Source organism: Camelus dromedarius, chromosome 3, assembly GCF_036321535.1.
Source record: "Camelus dromedarius isolate mCamDro1 chromosome 3, mCamDro1.pat, whole genome shotgun sequence".
Lineage (NCBI taxonomy): Eukaryota > Metazoa > Chordata > Mammalia > Artiodactyla > Camelidae > Camelus > Camelus dromedarius.
Genome location: NC_087438.1, coordinates 48,714,324 through 48,731,498, shown reverse-complemented (window position 1 = coordinate 48,731,498; position 17,175 = coordinate 48,714,324). Strand labels below are relative to the sequence as shown.

The 17,175-nt window shown below is 40.7% G+C and overlaps 1 protein-coding gene across 2 annotated transcripts in view; it reads right to left on the bottom strand.

The window, feature by feature from the left end:
* Positions 1 to 2,720: 2,720 nt before the first annotated feature.
* The window catches only part of ARHGEF28 (Rho guanine nucleotide exchange factor 28), a 276,974-nt gene continuing 262,519 nt past the window's right edge, over positions 2,721 to 17,175 (bottom strand). For both annotated transcript variants that reach the window (XM_031446715.2, XM_064481524.1), the window contains one exon: positions 2,721 to 4,006. In XM_031446715.2, the coding sequence (XP_031302575.2) occupies positions 3,843 to 4,006 (164 nt within the window). In that variant the 3' untranslated portion in view covers positions 2,721 to 3,842. The remainder of the gene's footprint in view (positions 4,007 to 17,175) is intronic.

Below are 17,175 nucleotides of genomic sequence, written 5' to 3'. Positions count from 1 at the left end.
GTATAGGGTGTTATTTTTCCCAACGCTCATCAGGCCGAGATGCCAAGACCCCGAGGTTTACAGCAAAGACAGAGCTTATTGGCAAGGCAGCCAAGCGAGAAGACAGAGAAATGCGTCTCAAATCAGCGTCCCAGGAAAAGTGATGAGTGTTAAGGTCGGGGTATTTATGCGATGACCAATAAGGAAGCAGGGCGGTCAGAGGCGTGGGGAGCGTGCGGAAAGGACCGGGGACGGGCACAGGTGACCATCATCCTGCTCAGGTGTAACTGAGCCCCAGCCCCCCCTGCACGTGCAAAATGGAGCCGCTTCGCACGCTCGGAGGGCGGAGTTTCTGCCCGCTGACGTCAGAAGGTCGCGGAGCGGACACTCACGCATGCCCAGCTGGGGGGTCGGCGGGCCTCTCCAGTCTTAACCGGCTGGGCTCAGACTAGACACAGCTGACTCCAACCAAGCCCCTGGAAAACAACTCGGGCAAACATCTTGTTTAGGCTCCACGGTGCTTGGAGGACAGGCACGTCTTTCGTAGACGATCTTGATTAGTGAAAGCAAGTGAAATGCATTTGACTAAGGCTTACTCTGGGTTTCTGTAGCCCACCATAACCCAGCTGTACGTGGGACGTGGTCAGTTCCAAGCTGGGAGAGGTGCTCCCATGTTTCCCCACGACTCGTGCTAGAGTGCTGGAAAGAAGCGAGACAGATGGGTCCTTCTCCCTGGACACCTTAACCTAGACGGGGAGGGGCTCCTGCAGTGCTTCCAAGTGTGTGCGTCAGTGTCTCTCAAGTCTTGTTTTATGCCTCTGGACTTTGGCTTGGGTCCCCCACCCTCTGACTCTCTACTTATCCTTCAAGCCTCGGGCATCTTCTCCTTTAGGACAACTCCCTCCCTGCACATGTTACTGGCCCCTACATGCTCTTTCTCTGAGCTCCCATAGTGACCAGTACTCCTCCGCATCTGTTCCTGTGTTTGTCTTCAACAACTTACAAACTTGTTCACTTTTACATTGTTTCTAATAGACTGGCCTTTAGGAGACAGTCAATAAATGTTAATTGAATGAGTTAAATGCAAATAAGCTGAAAGCTAACCTTAGGAAGCCTTAGTCCACTCTCATACCTACCATCTCCAGGCATCTGACCACTCTACTCACTGCTTCTGGCTGTGCAGGTGCAACCTGCCTAAGGTCTGGGACCAGGCTGAGCAATTATTCAGAGTTTTTTATGATATGATAATAATAGCTAGCACATATTGAGTGATTACTATGCCCCAGGCTCTGTTCTAAGCACATTGCATAATCATTTAATTCTCACAACAGTTCTGTAAGGTAATCATCTTTGTTTCATAGATGAGGAAACTGAGACCTAGAGAGGTGAAGTAACATACCAGGGACACAGCCCGGAAGTCAGAGATCTGGCTGCAGAATCTCTACTCCAAGCCTCTCATCCAGAAAGACAGAGATGATTGAACCTTAGTAGCCTCAGTTTTATTCTGAGTTTGAAAGACGGTCCGAGGTCACAGGAAGGAATACATCCTCCTTTTTACTTATCTGTAACCCCCAATTTCGTCTCATCATCTTCACCTTATATAACCCTTACACACACCGCCGCCACCCCCCTCTCTGCAGCGAGTGCTTTTACCCTTTTCTGAATGACCATGGCTCCAATGGTGAGTGGGCTGGAAAGTGTCCCAGGATTCCAGCAACTATGCCCTGATGAGCCACAGAGAAGCTTGGACTATAAACGAGATGCAAGTAGATGCATGCAGCCTGGAAGGGACAGAGCAAAAAACGTTGCTTTCCCTTCCACAACCAGTCTCTAAAGGGATGAATGTTTCCTCCAAGATCTTCGGTGGGTGGGAAGTATCCTTTGACGGAAACTTACTTATGATGCTGAGAAATAGGGTGGTTTTCTAAGATTAGCGAATTTCTGTTGGAGCCACAGAGTGAACTCTACTGAGATCTGAGCTCATTAAATAGTGAGGACAAAGTAAAACGGAAGAACTTATCAAAAAACCTTTGAGACTTAGTTGTTTTAATTGAAAAGACATAAAATTAAATATTAAAGTTACCAGGAAGAACCTATGAACAGAGACATAACAAAAGATGCCAAGGCCTTCCACAGGGTGGCTACACAAAGCCCCAGAGTTCGCAGGACTTGAAAATCAACTGAGCACACATGTTCTTAAAGAACTCCACGGGGATTTAGAACATCTCTACCTATTTTCACACATGGTTAATTTCCATATCTGCTGTCAGGAAAAAGGGAAAGATATTTATAGTTATTGGAGCAAGGATTTGGACTGAAATATCTATGTGCTTTTTATTTGAGGGATAGAGGATTCTGGAATAGACATTACTGAGAGAGAGGGAAGATAGAGCCTTCTGTCTCGAAGTCTTTAGGAAGAGAAGATGCATCTTATAATTGAGGAGTTCATTTTGGAGATGAAATGATTGATTAACATTTTAATGAGCTATATCCATTCTGTGAAGATTTGTCTCTGAATGTGTTAATATGATTGTGACCCAAATGGCCAGAAGCAGCAAGTCAAAAAAAAAAAGGGGGTGCCCCTCTCCCAAAAAGGCTTTCTTTAAAACTAAGATTTGACTTGCTCAAGTGAAAATAGTTATCCAACTGGCAACTTTAGGGAAAAAACAAGCAATGGGAGCTGGGTGAATATTTTTCCCTTCTGATCACAGCTCCCTCCTGGTAAGGACGGCAAGTCTGGGTGAACTTAGTATTCCTCCTTTATTTTCATTTTTAATAAAGGGAGGTTGCATTTGAGTATGAAATGTGTATTTTATTACAGTTCCACACAATTTTAAAATTTCAAAGTAAAATAGTGAGGTAAAAGGTATTTATTGACACTGACCAAAACACATACAGATATTTCTGAAGAACCACCTGAAAGCATTTCCCCCTTTATTTTCTCACAGAGAGACCCGTATTACCCTGAAGGCAAGATGTACCGGTTTTCCTCTGTGGAAAAGCACATACAGGCAACAAGCTTCAAACAAGCTTCACCGGAGAGCAGTTTTTGTCCTTAACTAGCTGCAGCGCGGCGCTCCTTCCAGGGAGTGGAGGCCGCTGGTGCTCCCGGGGCCGGCGGGGACAGGCCAGCCACCAGGAGCACGGGCGTGCACTACTGAAGTTTCACGTTAGTAGCCAAGTTTACATCCAAACCGACTTGTTGCGGCTTTGCCTCTGGGCTGTGTTGAATGATGGATGATGCTGAACTGTGGCTTGAAAGCCGACAAGCCTTAGGACCAAGAAAGTGTATCTGAAAAACCTCTGGCCCAGGTCCTGAGTCCAGACTGTGTCCACAGCAGAGTGGCTGCCCGGTCAGGGCAGATGTCCAGACTGGACACCTTGGTTGCATGGTGACTGTAACAGATCACCACCAGGTGTGACCCCTTCGATGTCTGAGAGCACTGAAGTCACTCTCCTTAATTAGCTGCTATGATGGCGAAAGTTTGCCCAACATGAATGTCACTCTTTCTGTCCGAACTGCTTCGTCAAGATTTTAAAGGACACTTTGAAAAGCAGATGATCCAGTAGAAAATATAACATGGAAACTTAGGGTCCTAACAACTTGGAAAATATTTTTGCTTACTTAAGTTAATTTCTCCTCCAGAAATCTGAAATTAGGTGTGGTAAGTGAATGATCATTACAAACAGCTGCTTTCAATAATTTAATTATTAGACTCATGCCCCCAAATGAACTTGCACGAAACGTTAAATATTACTCCTAAAGCAATGTGGACGCAGTCACACACACATCAGGAAAAGGAAAAAGAAATTTCTCCTGAAAACACCAGTGTTTTGTTTTGTTTGGAAACATAACAACACAGTTAGAGGTAAACAATATTTTCTTCTGCTCCATCTCCAGATTCCCCATCTGGGCTGGTCACTCTCTGTAGACTGAGCTTTGCTTCTGCTATAAATGTCTGCAGCTGAGGGCCGTGTGGATTGGAGTCGCTAAGGGGTGGGTATTCAGTCTGAGAGATGTCCAAATCTGCAAAAGACAAGACAGCACAGGTCACAGAAGAGTCAGCTTGAGACCCACAAGGCAGGTGACACTCAGGCAGACCCCCCTAAGGCTGGGAAATGCCACGGCCATAGAGCCAGCCGCAGAGAGAATGACAGAGTCCAGTGAGGAAGGAACAAAATGCATACCTAATGCCTTAATCAAAAATATTACAATGTTCGGTTATGTGTACAAATGTCTCCTATGGCTAAAGATAAACTTTACAAAATACTCCCAGGGAAACATCAAATGAATAAAGACGTCACCAGTTGTGGGCTGTTAGAACACTGGGACTGCTGAGAAAGGGGTGCCCAGTTAGTTTTAAAGGTGGTTCCACGTCTGAGAAATACAGTATCTCCCCTAGCTCTGTGCAATCAGCTGCATTTGCATCTGCACAGCATCCTCCCTCAGAATATCTCAAAGTCAAGAACTGACCTGAAGACTCAGATAATGTACCTGGAGTTTTACTGATGGGCAGTAAGGGGCCAGGAGAAAGGAGATGAAGGCTGGAGACCCTCCAGCCCCATCAGTATACAAATCTGTTAACACCACATGAATCATTTTGCAAGAGTAGCCAGGTTCCGGGGGGAAACCGTTCCAGTATCAACTGACTGGCTTTGTTTTTTTTTTTGTTTTTTTTCTGGTTACCTAGCAACAGCAGGGCATAGTCTGTTTTCTTCTTTTCTGGTAAAAACCTTCTAATACATGGTTTAAAGGGAAGGCAAAGGTGGCTTGTGATTTGGGGGAAAAGCAAGGTTCCTGCTGCAGACCACGTTCTCCACGTTGTTCCGTGGACCACCATCCCTGAAGCTTGGCTCTGTGGCAAAGTTACAAACAACCAGCTTCAGCTGGAGCAGGAAGCAGAGGACATGTGGATACCCAGGTGGGAAGATGGAGAGCCCTGAGGGCCACCTGCTCTTTCTTTCAGTCATTAACAAGAGGCCATTATAATCCTGGCCACATTTTATTCAAAGCCTCTATCATTTAGATGGATACACAGAACAGCTGGCATGCTGATGACAAAAACACTTGTAACTCTGACCCTCCTGACAAGGCTCTTCAGTTATTAGGGAGGCAGGTAGCAAAGCCTGGCAGGAATGAAGAGCCCAAAGTCCTCACAAGGCTCCACCTTCAGGGACGTGGCTTCCCCACTATTCTTCCTTCCACCACTGCCTCCACAGGGAGTAGACACCAGTCACCGGGAGGGGCTGACCTGTGCCTCGCCTGAGAAGCTGAGAGGACACTTGGAGGAAGAGAGAGTAGGGGGAGGGGGTGCTGCACTCCACAGCTTTGCTCAAAGGTTTAGGCCATCTCAGACACCTCAGATATCCATTGACACTGGGGTGATGATTCTCCTGACCCTCATTCCAAATCCTGTACCTCAAATACCGGGAACTCACTCTGATACTAGAAACATAACTCTGGAAGATGCCTCTAAGTACCACCACGTATAGAGTGTTCCAGGTCTTCTACAGTCATCGTCTCTCTAAGCCTCAAAATACTGTAACTCACAAAGTACAGGTTGGGAAACCGAGGCTCAGGCCAGTTACACTTTTGCCCATCACACAGCCAGGAAGGAGTCTAGGTTTGAACTCAGAGGGCCATTGCCATTTGCCCATCTGCTCAAGATTCTCATGATCCCCATTTCTCCTTGTGCTGGAAATGGCTTGACCATCTTTGCTGAATTAAGAGACCCTGGATGTTTAACAGTTATCCTCCTTCCTAAGGACCACATTTTAAAGAGTCACTTACAAAAAAGAGAGAGAAAAAGACATTCTGAGCTCCTCCCAACTGACATGGTAATTACTATAAAATTAGGAAACTCCCTCATTGAATCAGGTAAACCCCAAAACCCCCAGGCAATGATTTCACTATCGCGGTAAAATAAATCAACCTAGAATGTCCTCTGTCCTTTGCCTGTCTGTGGTTATCACACATTTTCACACTTTCAACTCCTTTTCCCAGGCATTAGAATAAAACCGTTCCACCTCTAAGAATAAATATTCCCAAACTACTACTGATGTTTAATATTATACAACCTGAAAAACAGAAGCACACCTCAAAATTTCCATCTAGCAGATACTAACGGATTGGAGAATGGTTCACCCAAGCCGCCAACCACAGTGCCGCCTCCTCGTCAGCAGAAGGTCCAACCAGGGCGCAAGAGACACTGCATGGAGGATGGACAAGCATCCATCGAATGCGGCGGCTGGGAGGTAACTGCTGGTGACAATGCCAGGCACAATGGAAGCCCTTAATCCATGTAAGTTTCCTTCCCCTGGGTATGAAACATGTAGCAAAGAATCCAAAACACTGGTGAGGCTAGGTGTTGGGGAAGCCCCCTTAATGGTTCCTAGCAAAGACTTGTTCAAAAAGCCGAAGAACCCGATACACAGCAGAAAGCATTCTCTTGTCTTAAACTGTAGGCTGTAGTTGAGGAGGACAGAGAACCAAGAATGAACATGGGGGGGGGGATTTTTAATTTATGTGTGAGTATAAGAGGATATAGAGAGAGGCTTCATCAGAACTTCTTCAAATAAGAATAAAAATACAGGAGAAAAATATCTCTTAGACCCAAAAGTGAAGGAACGGCCGAGGCTGAAACCCCAGATGTATTAATGGAGGTTGCTGTGGCTGCGTGTCACCTGGAGGGGAACTCAATTTCCTTCTCCGTGTTCCTTCTTGGTTTGTACCTGAACTATTTAGGCGAGGTCAGACTGTCTGGCTTTGAAATTAGAAACCGTCTTGTGATTTCTGATTTTATTGCTCCATTTCAACCCTGAAAGAACTCCAGCACAGCAATTGTGTATTTCTCAAGGTCACCCACCTTTTTCCACACTTTTTACCCTAGAGAGTATGACCATCGTAGAGAACACTCAACTGAAAACACATTTGTTCAAATAAAACCTCACTGATTCAGAAAGCAGAATTCTTGGGGAGTAAAATGAATCATCTACTTTTATTTGTGATCGAAATGGTTGTAAATTACTGGACATAAAAAGAGAATACTTCTTTTTTTAATAAGCAAAGAAATATTAATACAATCATAATTTGGTCAACTAAAAACCAAGTGCTATTATAAAGAAACAAAACTTCAGACTACAAAGAACCTTTTAATCCAGTGTCTCAACACAACTGTCCCTCTTAGTTGACATAGAAGAAATAATTTGATCCTTACCATCCCTCTGGAAACTTAACAGAATGAACATTATTGACCTTTAAACAAGGACGAATGAGCAGAAACACATAAAAGCCTAGTTAAACCAAGTGGAGAAGCAGAATCTTGGTGCAGGGTTTTTTTTTTTTTTTTTTTTTTCCTATTTAGCTGAACTTTTATTCACAGCCTAAAACTTCATCCTTCACAGGAAATTTCTTTAGATGCACTGTAGAGTCTAAGTCAGTCTTCTAACGAAGTTTCTAAAAATTCTAAGTGTCTGCATTTGTCTTGTGGACACGGGGCAGAGAATTCCCAGGCCACAGGCTGCATGGGGCACTGATACCCAGAGACAGCCCCCTAATCCCCCCATTTCTAGCCCTTCACTGCAACCTGATGGTTGAGATTTGCATTTATCGTTTTCACACTGTGCGCACCGGCTCTTGGAATTTCAAACAATCAGAGAAGAGGATGCGGGATCTGGGATGATACAACCACAGCGATCAGCTCCTGAAGGGCAGGAAGGAACATGGGCCCCCTCCATCCGCTCAGCATCATGGTCATGCTTTTGAGCCAATGGGACAATTGGTTACTTTCAAGACCAGACTGTAAACTCAAGGTATAAAATGCAACCATGTGTCATATGAAGAGTGAACAAAGTGTCCCCAAAAGTGAGATATGAATGAAATTTTTCAAACTGCAAGATAAAATGTAAACTTGGGCAAGTCATTTGCCCTCTCTGGGCTTCAGTTCATGAAGGATCCAACTGAAATCATCATTCAGGCCTCTTAAACTTCTTACACTGTAGGAGAATTTTTGCATCTGTGTTTTGGCTCAGTAATGCAGTAATGCACCAAATAATATTCTAGGGGTGCAAGAAACGGAAACATTTTTTTCAAGTGCTCTACGCCCAAGGAATGCAAATTTACTACCTTAGGTTGACTTTAAAAATAATGTTTTTAGGGTAATTTCCAGACATAGGTTCCACCCTTCTACTTTCTGTCTTCCCAAAAACATGTATTTGAGTTGAGCCCACCCAGTCCTTAAAGCACAGTATTTGGAAAGTTACTTAATTAGTGCAAATAACGGCCATAGTCAAATAATGGTCAAAATCTGAACTTGGTCTCCTCTTCTATGAACAGCAAACTTAAGAGTCATTTGTTGTAAAGAACAGAGGTGTCTAGAGTTTTACATATTTAACTCATCTAGTCTTTGCCTTCTTCTGGATTTTCTGGAATAGAAAAGCATTTTAAAGCCATGGTAATTTTTAAAGAAAAGCTTTGTTTCCATTTAAAAGCACCAGAAGAACTCCCATCATAAACATTAGCTGTCTAGGTCTGAACATTGTCCAGGTCTGAAAGCAGCTCAGCACTCCCCAACGGCCAGCAATGCAGAGCTACAGAAAGTACAGTGAGTCTACTGTTGGAATCACTGATGATGCCTTGTTCAGCCCTCCTCCTGTCTTATCCTATTCCATTCTCCCCAACAAACCTCACAAAACAGAGCTCCATGTCTCCTGGGTCTTGGCTCTGCTCTTCTTTATTTTAACGAAGTGTTCTGACTTAGACTTCTTGTTCCTGTATCCCTTGTGCATGTTCCTGAAATCAAACTTCACACTTTCCTAGAATAACACCACCTCCAAAGAAATTGTCATTAATGTTCCAAGTCTGCAAAATAACTTGTATGCCCTATTTAATGATTGATTCATGCTTATACTGTGAAACATTTACAAAATTGTTTCCTGATGGCATTACTGGCAATCACTGGGTTTTTTTCTCAGGAACTTTAATGCACAGCATTTTCCTTCTAATGGAAAACATTTATTGCACAAAGCTCAAGGTGTCCTCCGAGCAAAGGAAAATTGGTCTCTCTCGCTAATTTTGCTCAACTGCACTTCCCATTGTGAGCCACAAAGTGAGCCTCTGGCATAAAAACCAATCTGGAGTTGATATCTGAAGCCAACAATCTCAGTGTGATGATTCCCTTTATTACCCCTCATGTACCAATACTGCACCTGAAATAAAAGACCTGAAGTGTGCTCTGGGGCGGGGAGGGGTGTGTGTGCACGCACACACGCATGCGTGATGTACATGTGTACACTTGTAATGTAAGAAACCAAACTTACAGTTTTTCTTTTTAGGTTGGGACTGTTAGAGAAAATAAAGTTGGACTTTATATTCTTACTAGTAATTAACATATTGGAAATAATCTGTGTTGGTTACGTAGGTAATGATGACAAGGAACACAGCAATTGAAGCAATCAGTACAATGACGATATGATTATATTAACACAAGATGTGTTATGATCATTAGTCATTAATCAAACACAAGATGTGTTACGATACGCCAGTTCTCTCTGGTGTCTGAACTCGGATTTGCTCTCACACTCTTTCTCCCCTGAAGAGTCCCGTGTTAAGGAGTCATGATCTCAGTATCAGCAAGCCCCACGGGAGGACGGGGCGAGTGCCGCCACCTTCCTCTCTTCTTTGGGATGCATTTTGAAGTGTGTTTCTCTGAACAGGATACTACTAGGTATTGATGATAAAAGAATACCGTGGTCAAGCAAGTTGATGAAACTCTGGGTTAATCAAGTTTTTTTATTAGCAGATTCCTCAGAACTTTAACAGGCTCGCCTGCACTATAAACCTCTGAGAGGGAAAAACTCTATGCGGACAACCCCAGACTCGGGGAGATTTTTCTCACAGTGTACTTTGCAGTGTCATGTTCTATGCAACACACTCTGGGGAAGGGTGCACTAGCGATGCTCAATCTCTGGTAGACTTAGAAAGACAGACAGTAAATGACCAAGGTGCCAGAATAAATCAGGGGTGGGAAGCTGGAAATGGGTGAGGTTTTCCAAAGTCAGAAGCTTTTAACCCTGTATATAATGTCTAGAGTGGACTTGGGTAATCACCATCAATAGCTGCTAACACCATTAGGAGAAAAGTTGATGGGGAACTTTTTGGAGGGAGGGGATTGAACCTAGGACCTCATGCATGCCAAGCACGTGCTCTACCACAGAGCTACACCCACCATCCCCCAAACTTTATAATGGATGAATCAAGCTGACAACATCTGAATCCATGGATCAATCTTAATATCACAAAAAGAGAAACAGATATGGCAAGCCTCCTGATGGGATGCACAGGAAATATACAACATTAATATTATTTAGGAAATAGACAACCCTATCTATGAAGATTTTTCATGTCAAAAAATAAAGCCTGTATCTAGTCAAACATCAAATACCTATTCCCAAGTTGACAGGAAATACAGCCAGAGAAGATTATGTTAAATGACACCATATGGATGCAATCAGCAAAATCTAGAACGCAGAAAATTTTTCAAAAGAAAAATATAATTTTTTCAGAAAAAATATCTTTTCAGCACATAAACAACCCAGTCTTTTCAAGATTTATAAATCTTTTGTAAGATTTTTTTTAAGGCAAGGGAACCTTAGATTAAAGGAGACTTTTAAGAGATACAAACCAAATGCAATATATCAAATTATTTGGATCCCATTTTGAACAAACCAAGGGAAAATATTGAGACAATCAAAGAAATGCAAGTACTGACAGTATGATTTTAAGTAAAAATTGTTAAGGTATCCAAGGTATAAAAATGATACTGTGGTGATGTAAAAAAAAATAAAAAAGAGTGCGCATCTTTTAGAGAAAGATACTGGAGTATTTTTGGATGAAATGATGGGATGTTCTGGATCTGCTTTAAGAAAGCCTGACATGAGAGGAGAGAAGAAAAGGCACTGATGAACCAGGGTTGGCTGTGTGCTGGTAATCGTTAAAGCTGGGAGGTCATCAAATCATTCTCTCTACTTTTGTATATATGTTTAAAACATTCTATGATAAGTTTTTTAAAAGTCCATAGTCTTCCATATATTTGGAATATAAAATTCTAAAGGTTTCTCTATTATTCCAATAGCCAAGCTTTTGTATGTTTGATATAAACAGAACATTGCGGCAATAAATCAGATGCCTCTTCTGGACGCCGAGTGTGTTTATATCAAGTTTAATGTGACTGTATGACAAGTCATTGGCAAATGCTGTGTATGGGTTCGTGTCTATTTAGAAAGATACACAATTCAATGAACCTATTCCATAAAATAGATGAGGTTCATTTGAGTTTATAGCTATCCATAAAAATGATACAGATTCAGGTATGGTCTTTGCTTTTGCCTAGAAAGGCTAACATATCCTAAGTGAAATGTAATTCAGAAAAGATCTCATTTTATACCCTAGGTGTATTTGTCCTTGGCCAAAATGAATTGATAAGGTTCTTTTGGAATTTAGTTTCCTATTCTTTAGCCTTTTGAGTTTACATAAAGCTAAAAAGTGATTTTTTTTTTAAGAATTAGGAACTAAAAGTAGCACATCTAGTCCAGCAACATCAAAGTCAACTTCAGTTCATAATAATAGTAGGTATCAATAGATACTGTCAAATGAACTAGTGAATACGTCATTCAAAAATTCTCTCTAATTAGAGTTGTGGGAATCGCCAATTTGAAATTCTTTTTTTTTTTTTGTATATATATTTTTATTGAAGTATAGTCAGTTTACAATATTGTGTCAATTTCTGGTGTACAGCATAATGCTTCAGTTGTACATATAATATATTCGTTTTCATATTTTTTTCACCATGAGTTACTACAAGATATTGAATATAGTTCCCTGTGCTATACAGGATGTATGTGTTGTTTATCAGATTTTGTGAGAATTCTCCTGTATTTCGAAGCAAGAGACACTCTGCCAGAGTTCAGCAGGTGTTCTTTGCGATTCAGTAGGATTGTAGGTGTAATTCTCGATGTATTTGTGGGACAGGGCGAGCTGTGAGTCTCTCTACTCCGCCATCTTGGTACCTCCCCCTGAAATTCTTATGTTTAGAAAGTACCTTAAAATTTCATTTCTTGTCTTCTCAGCAGCCTCAAACTGAAAATGTAGTCAAGATAGAACTGCATGATAGGGCTTCTATCTTTAAGCCTATCGTTATTTGACCTTCAGTCAAACATTAAAGTCAATCTTCACACCAAGCCACAATGGCAGGTACAGCATGACTAGGAAGGAGAGCGCCTAGAACAAACATGGAGATAAACCTAACCTGAAAACAGAACACAAGAGAAACACAGGAAGCTGAAGAAAACATCACAAACCATAATATCTTCAAAGATATATTTAATAGACATTTCAGCCACCACACAAGATTCCACAAAGTAGGAGCGATAAGAGAATAAGGGAAATCTCTTAAAAATTAAATATATGTTGGCTGATTTAAAAAAAAAAATCAGTAGAATAGTAGGAGGTTAAGGACAAGAAAATCTCCCAGAAAGTAGAACAAAAACATGAAGAAATGGAAATAAAAGGAAAAAAAAAAAAAAAACAGAAAAACCAGAGGATCCAAGGTGTCCAATTTATAACTGGAAACAGTTCTAGTGAAATAAAACTGAAAAGAAGCAATTTATTTTAAAGAAGAAAATATCTCAGGATGAAAGGAAACACATTTCTAGATTGAAAGAGACTAATGAATAATTAGTAAAAATGATTTTTAACAAAAGGCCACACTAAGGCATGTAATCGAATTCATCCAAGAAGGAGTAAACGGACAATTCTAAAGGTTTCCAAAAAGCAAGAGCAGGTCACAAACATAGGATTAAAATCAGAACAGCATCAGACATCTCAACAGCAACGCAGGGAAGGGGAAGAATCAAACCCTTCAGAATTCTGAAGGAAAATAATTTTGACCTAGGATTCTAAGCCCAGATATGTTATAAAAAACCAAGTGTAAAAGTAGCAAAAATGAATACGTGAAATGAAAAAGACATTTTAACTAACTTGGGAAAAAATGTGCTTTCATTATACCTTTTCTTAGGAAAGTTCAGAGATATGCTCCATTAAGTAAAGGAAGATACCACAGAAGAGGAAGGATGGGGCTGAAGACACAGGACCCAACACAGGAGAGGCGTGAAGAGATGTCCCAGGAGACAGCCGCCCTGCAGGCCTGGATGCAACAAGGGCGTATTAGAACAAGAGGACAGAGGATTCTGAAAGGGATGTTTCCAGAAAGGAAAATGAAGCTGGTGGATTTTGGAATGTGTTGAGTATATGTAAAATAATATTGATCAATATTGTTGAGAGAAGTAGAGGAACTTGGGAAGAAAACACAGGAGGTGGGAAAAAAAATTGAGAATACTGAAAAAATAAGGCAGATGGTTAAAATTTCAGTAGGATAGAACAGAACAGTCAATAACATTATTTTTAGTAGCTTGTGTACATAGAGTTGATTTTTCTCCACCTTGAAAGAGCTCAGCTCTCACAAATGTCCTTTCCAATCTTAAAATATCCACATATAACTGTAAATATGATTCCTTGGAAAACTACTCAAAGTACAAAATATATTGAGCCCATTCAAAAAGAAGTAATGTGTCTGCATAATTAAGATTGGATACTTTTGAAATTCCAATAGACTGGTGTTAGAACAAACCTTTATGAACAGGCACTTCAGAGAAGAAAAAAACCCAAAAAGCGAATAAATATAAATAACGTGCCAAAGCTCCCTGAAAGAATTGAAAAGAATTGAAAGAATGAGTTACCCATTCCATATCCACGATATCAGCAAACTCTAGAAGCCTAACAATAGTAGGTATCAGGGAGAATCTGGAGAAACTGGAACTCATATATTGCTGCTGAGAGTCACATGACAATTTTACAGAGAAATCAGTAGTACCCAGGGAAACCAAAGACATCCCTGCCACTTCTAGGTGTTTATAATCTAAATAAATTCTCATTGATGTGCACAAGGAAATGTGCATAAAAGGATGATACTGAGAATCATTTGTAATAGAAACAAATTTAGAAACATCCTAATTACTCATTAGTAGGATAATGAATATGCTGTTTGTTTACTAATTAAATAGTATACAGTAGTTTAAAAATTAACTGTTCTACATGTATGAATATGCATGTTGCATGAAAAAAATAAGTTGCAAATACACACACACACACACAAATGTATGGGGGGGAGAGAGGGAAGGGCAGGCTAGTCTATAATATCACTACATTATATGTGTCCATAAACAATATATCTTTTTTTGTTGTTTTTCACTACCTATGTATGTATCCATCAATGATAAACAATGTATTTTTTGCTTGTTAAACAAAACAAACATATGATATATTGTTTACGGATACATAAATGTTTAAATGGCATAAAAACATACTACGGAAATGATATACACCAATTACAGGAAATTGATTAATTCTGAATAGGAAAGAAAGAGAAAGATAAGGGGGAGGGATTTTATAGCTAATATTTCTTTAAAAAAAAAAAGGGCAGAGAGATCTCTGAAGCATATATGGTAAAAGGTTAACTTCCGTTAAATGCACGCCTGATAACGTATTTTCTATGCTTTTTTGTAAGTTTGAAAATTTTCATAATTAAAACTTTTATGTTACAAATGCATTAAAATACACAGCAATAACTGCAACATGTGGTCTTTATTTGCATCCTGAGTCAAAAAAAAAAAACTAGAAAAAGGACACACGTGCTACAGTTATAAAACAACTGGAAATTTAAACACTGACTATATGTTGATATTATGGAATTTTTGGTAATTTTTTCCTAGGTGTGATAATAGTTTTAAAAAGAGAGCCTTATCTTTTAGAGACATATACTGAAATGTTATATATCAATAAATGTTTACATATGATTTTCAGAATTTGCTTCAAAATAATGCAGGGTGTGTGTGGTTGAGGGGACAGCTAGGAATCTAGAGGGAACGTTTCTGACGCTGAGCGATGGTACATGAGTGGCTCTCACACTCCTCTGCTTAATGTTGTACATGTTTGAAACTGTCCACACATTCAGGTAGGCAAGAAATACATCAAGCTCAAATTTTACATCAAAACAAATTAAGATGTCCCAACCTCACAGTCCCTGTTAAGAGGTAGGCATGGTTTTTTGAGATTTTCCTGGGTTAAATGACATGTGGGTCTCCAGCTACAAGGACAGGGCAGTATTTTCATAGCATTGAATTCCTCTTAAGGATGTGAGAGACCAGGGACTTCTAAATACCATGGCAATAAAACTGGAAATGGCCTGCTGTGACCCTACCCACATTGAAAGAGTTATGCTTCTCATTTTGCTGAAAGAAGAATTGAATTCACTTCTCTGCCAGGTGAATAATGCAGGAAATCAAGCTAGGAATTTTAATGCTGCATTTACTTCTTACTGGTTCAGCAGAGGGAAAAGCAGCTGTTTAAATTCATCAGCATACAAGATCCAGTGTTTCTGTTTAAACCAGAAAAAGGCAAGCAATTAGCTCAAACACACCCAAGCTAATTAGTTCTACCTACTTCTTAATAATTATGTTATTACCAGACTTTAAAAAAAATGGCACTCAACTCTTTCAAGGTATACAAATGAGCGTATTTTTCTCTTGACCTACCACAAAATTGAGAACTCAAAATGATGCCTTTTTCTGTCCCAAGAAATTGGTATGTACGGTTTTCAGAACAGAGAATTTCTTCTTTTTAAAAACGAGAACCACTTTGTAATTCTTTGAAGTAGCATTTGCTAAGAAACCAAAGCCTGAAATATCTTTTCTGACTGCAGCCTCAAATTTATGTCACTCAAAAATGATTCTAATTTTAAAAGTACAACATAATATATAGAAAACTGTTTTTGTTCAGTGGAGATTTTCACACACTTAGCATTCTTTCCATATTTATGTTTGCTATCATAGTAAAGATGACTATATTACATTTCTGGAAATTAAACTTAAATATTTTCAGAAATTGTACCATAAGAGAAGGAGGCCGTTTGCAGAAGAGAGACAAAATTAGGACTTTAAATTACCGAAACAGCAATCAAGAGAGAACATACATCACAAGAGAAACCACTTCTCCCCTTGGAGGTCTCCCTTCCTGCAGGTGAACTTCAATTGTCTTATGCATACAAGCATCACATGCAGCCACTCTAAATGTTAATATTTGTGCTTCCCGACAGGTTGGTGACCTGTAACCAACACTGGAGCCCAACGAAAGCTAATTTCCTTTTAATTATCTGCCTGGTGACACAAATCCCCAAGTTAGCATATATCCTCCTCGTTTTAGACAGATCTCGTCCTTCTGTAAACAACTCTTCTTAAGAAGGAGCCATAGTATTACCATATAATTTAACTTCTCTTTAGTTGAATCAGCCACCAAGAGCAAAGAACAAGTAGCCTCAGCTACTCGACTAGTGACCAGTAGCCCCAGCTCCTTCCAGGCCACGAGGGCCTAAGCACACTGCCCTCCGAAAGCCTATTACGTCACAGAATAGGAAGGTGCCACCACAGACAACTACAAAGAAGGCAGGATAACCTGCCCAACCACGAATGCACACCGTCCACAGGTGGACACCACTTCGGAGAGAGTGTTTCCATACAGGGTGGCCAAGACAGGCTTCAGAGCACAGAAAGAATCTGAATGGAGCCTGGCTGGCCAGAATGTCAACAGGGAGAGGTGGCTTTGTGTGGCGGTGGCCCAGGTGGAGTTCCCCACTACTGCGAAGGGGAGAAAACACTAGATGCTGTCAGCAAAGGGAATGTCGGGTTCTGGAGGAAATACAAGTTTGTGCACATCAAGAAGAGGGGTGGACGTGTGTTGGAAGAGTAGGTCGTGGAGCATCTTGAATGGGAACATTGGGAGATTTAACTTTAGGAGGTAAGCCTGGCAGCTACTGGTGGTCAGGACCCTTCTATGGTCCCTTGTTGTCTATATACTTGGCTTCACCTACACATGTAGGTCCAAGGGCAGGGGCAGAAGGGAGCTGTTTTTCCCCGTTTTTTTTTTTTCTGCTTGGAAAGAGTCCACATTTAGCCAGTCAAGTTTCCATCCCTTTGATGGACAAAGCATTAATTTTTTTTTCCAGTTAGTAGAGGGTGTGTTGGAATGAAAACTGTTCTGAGCTTCTTGTCCATTCATTCTTCAACAAACACTGAGGGCCTAGTATG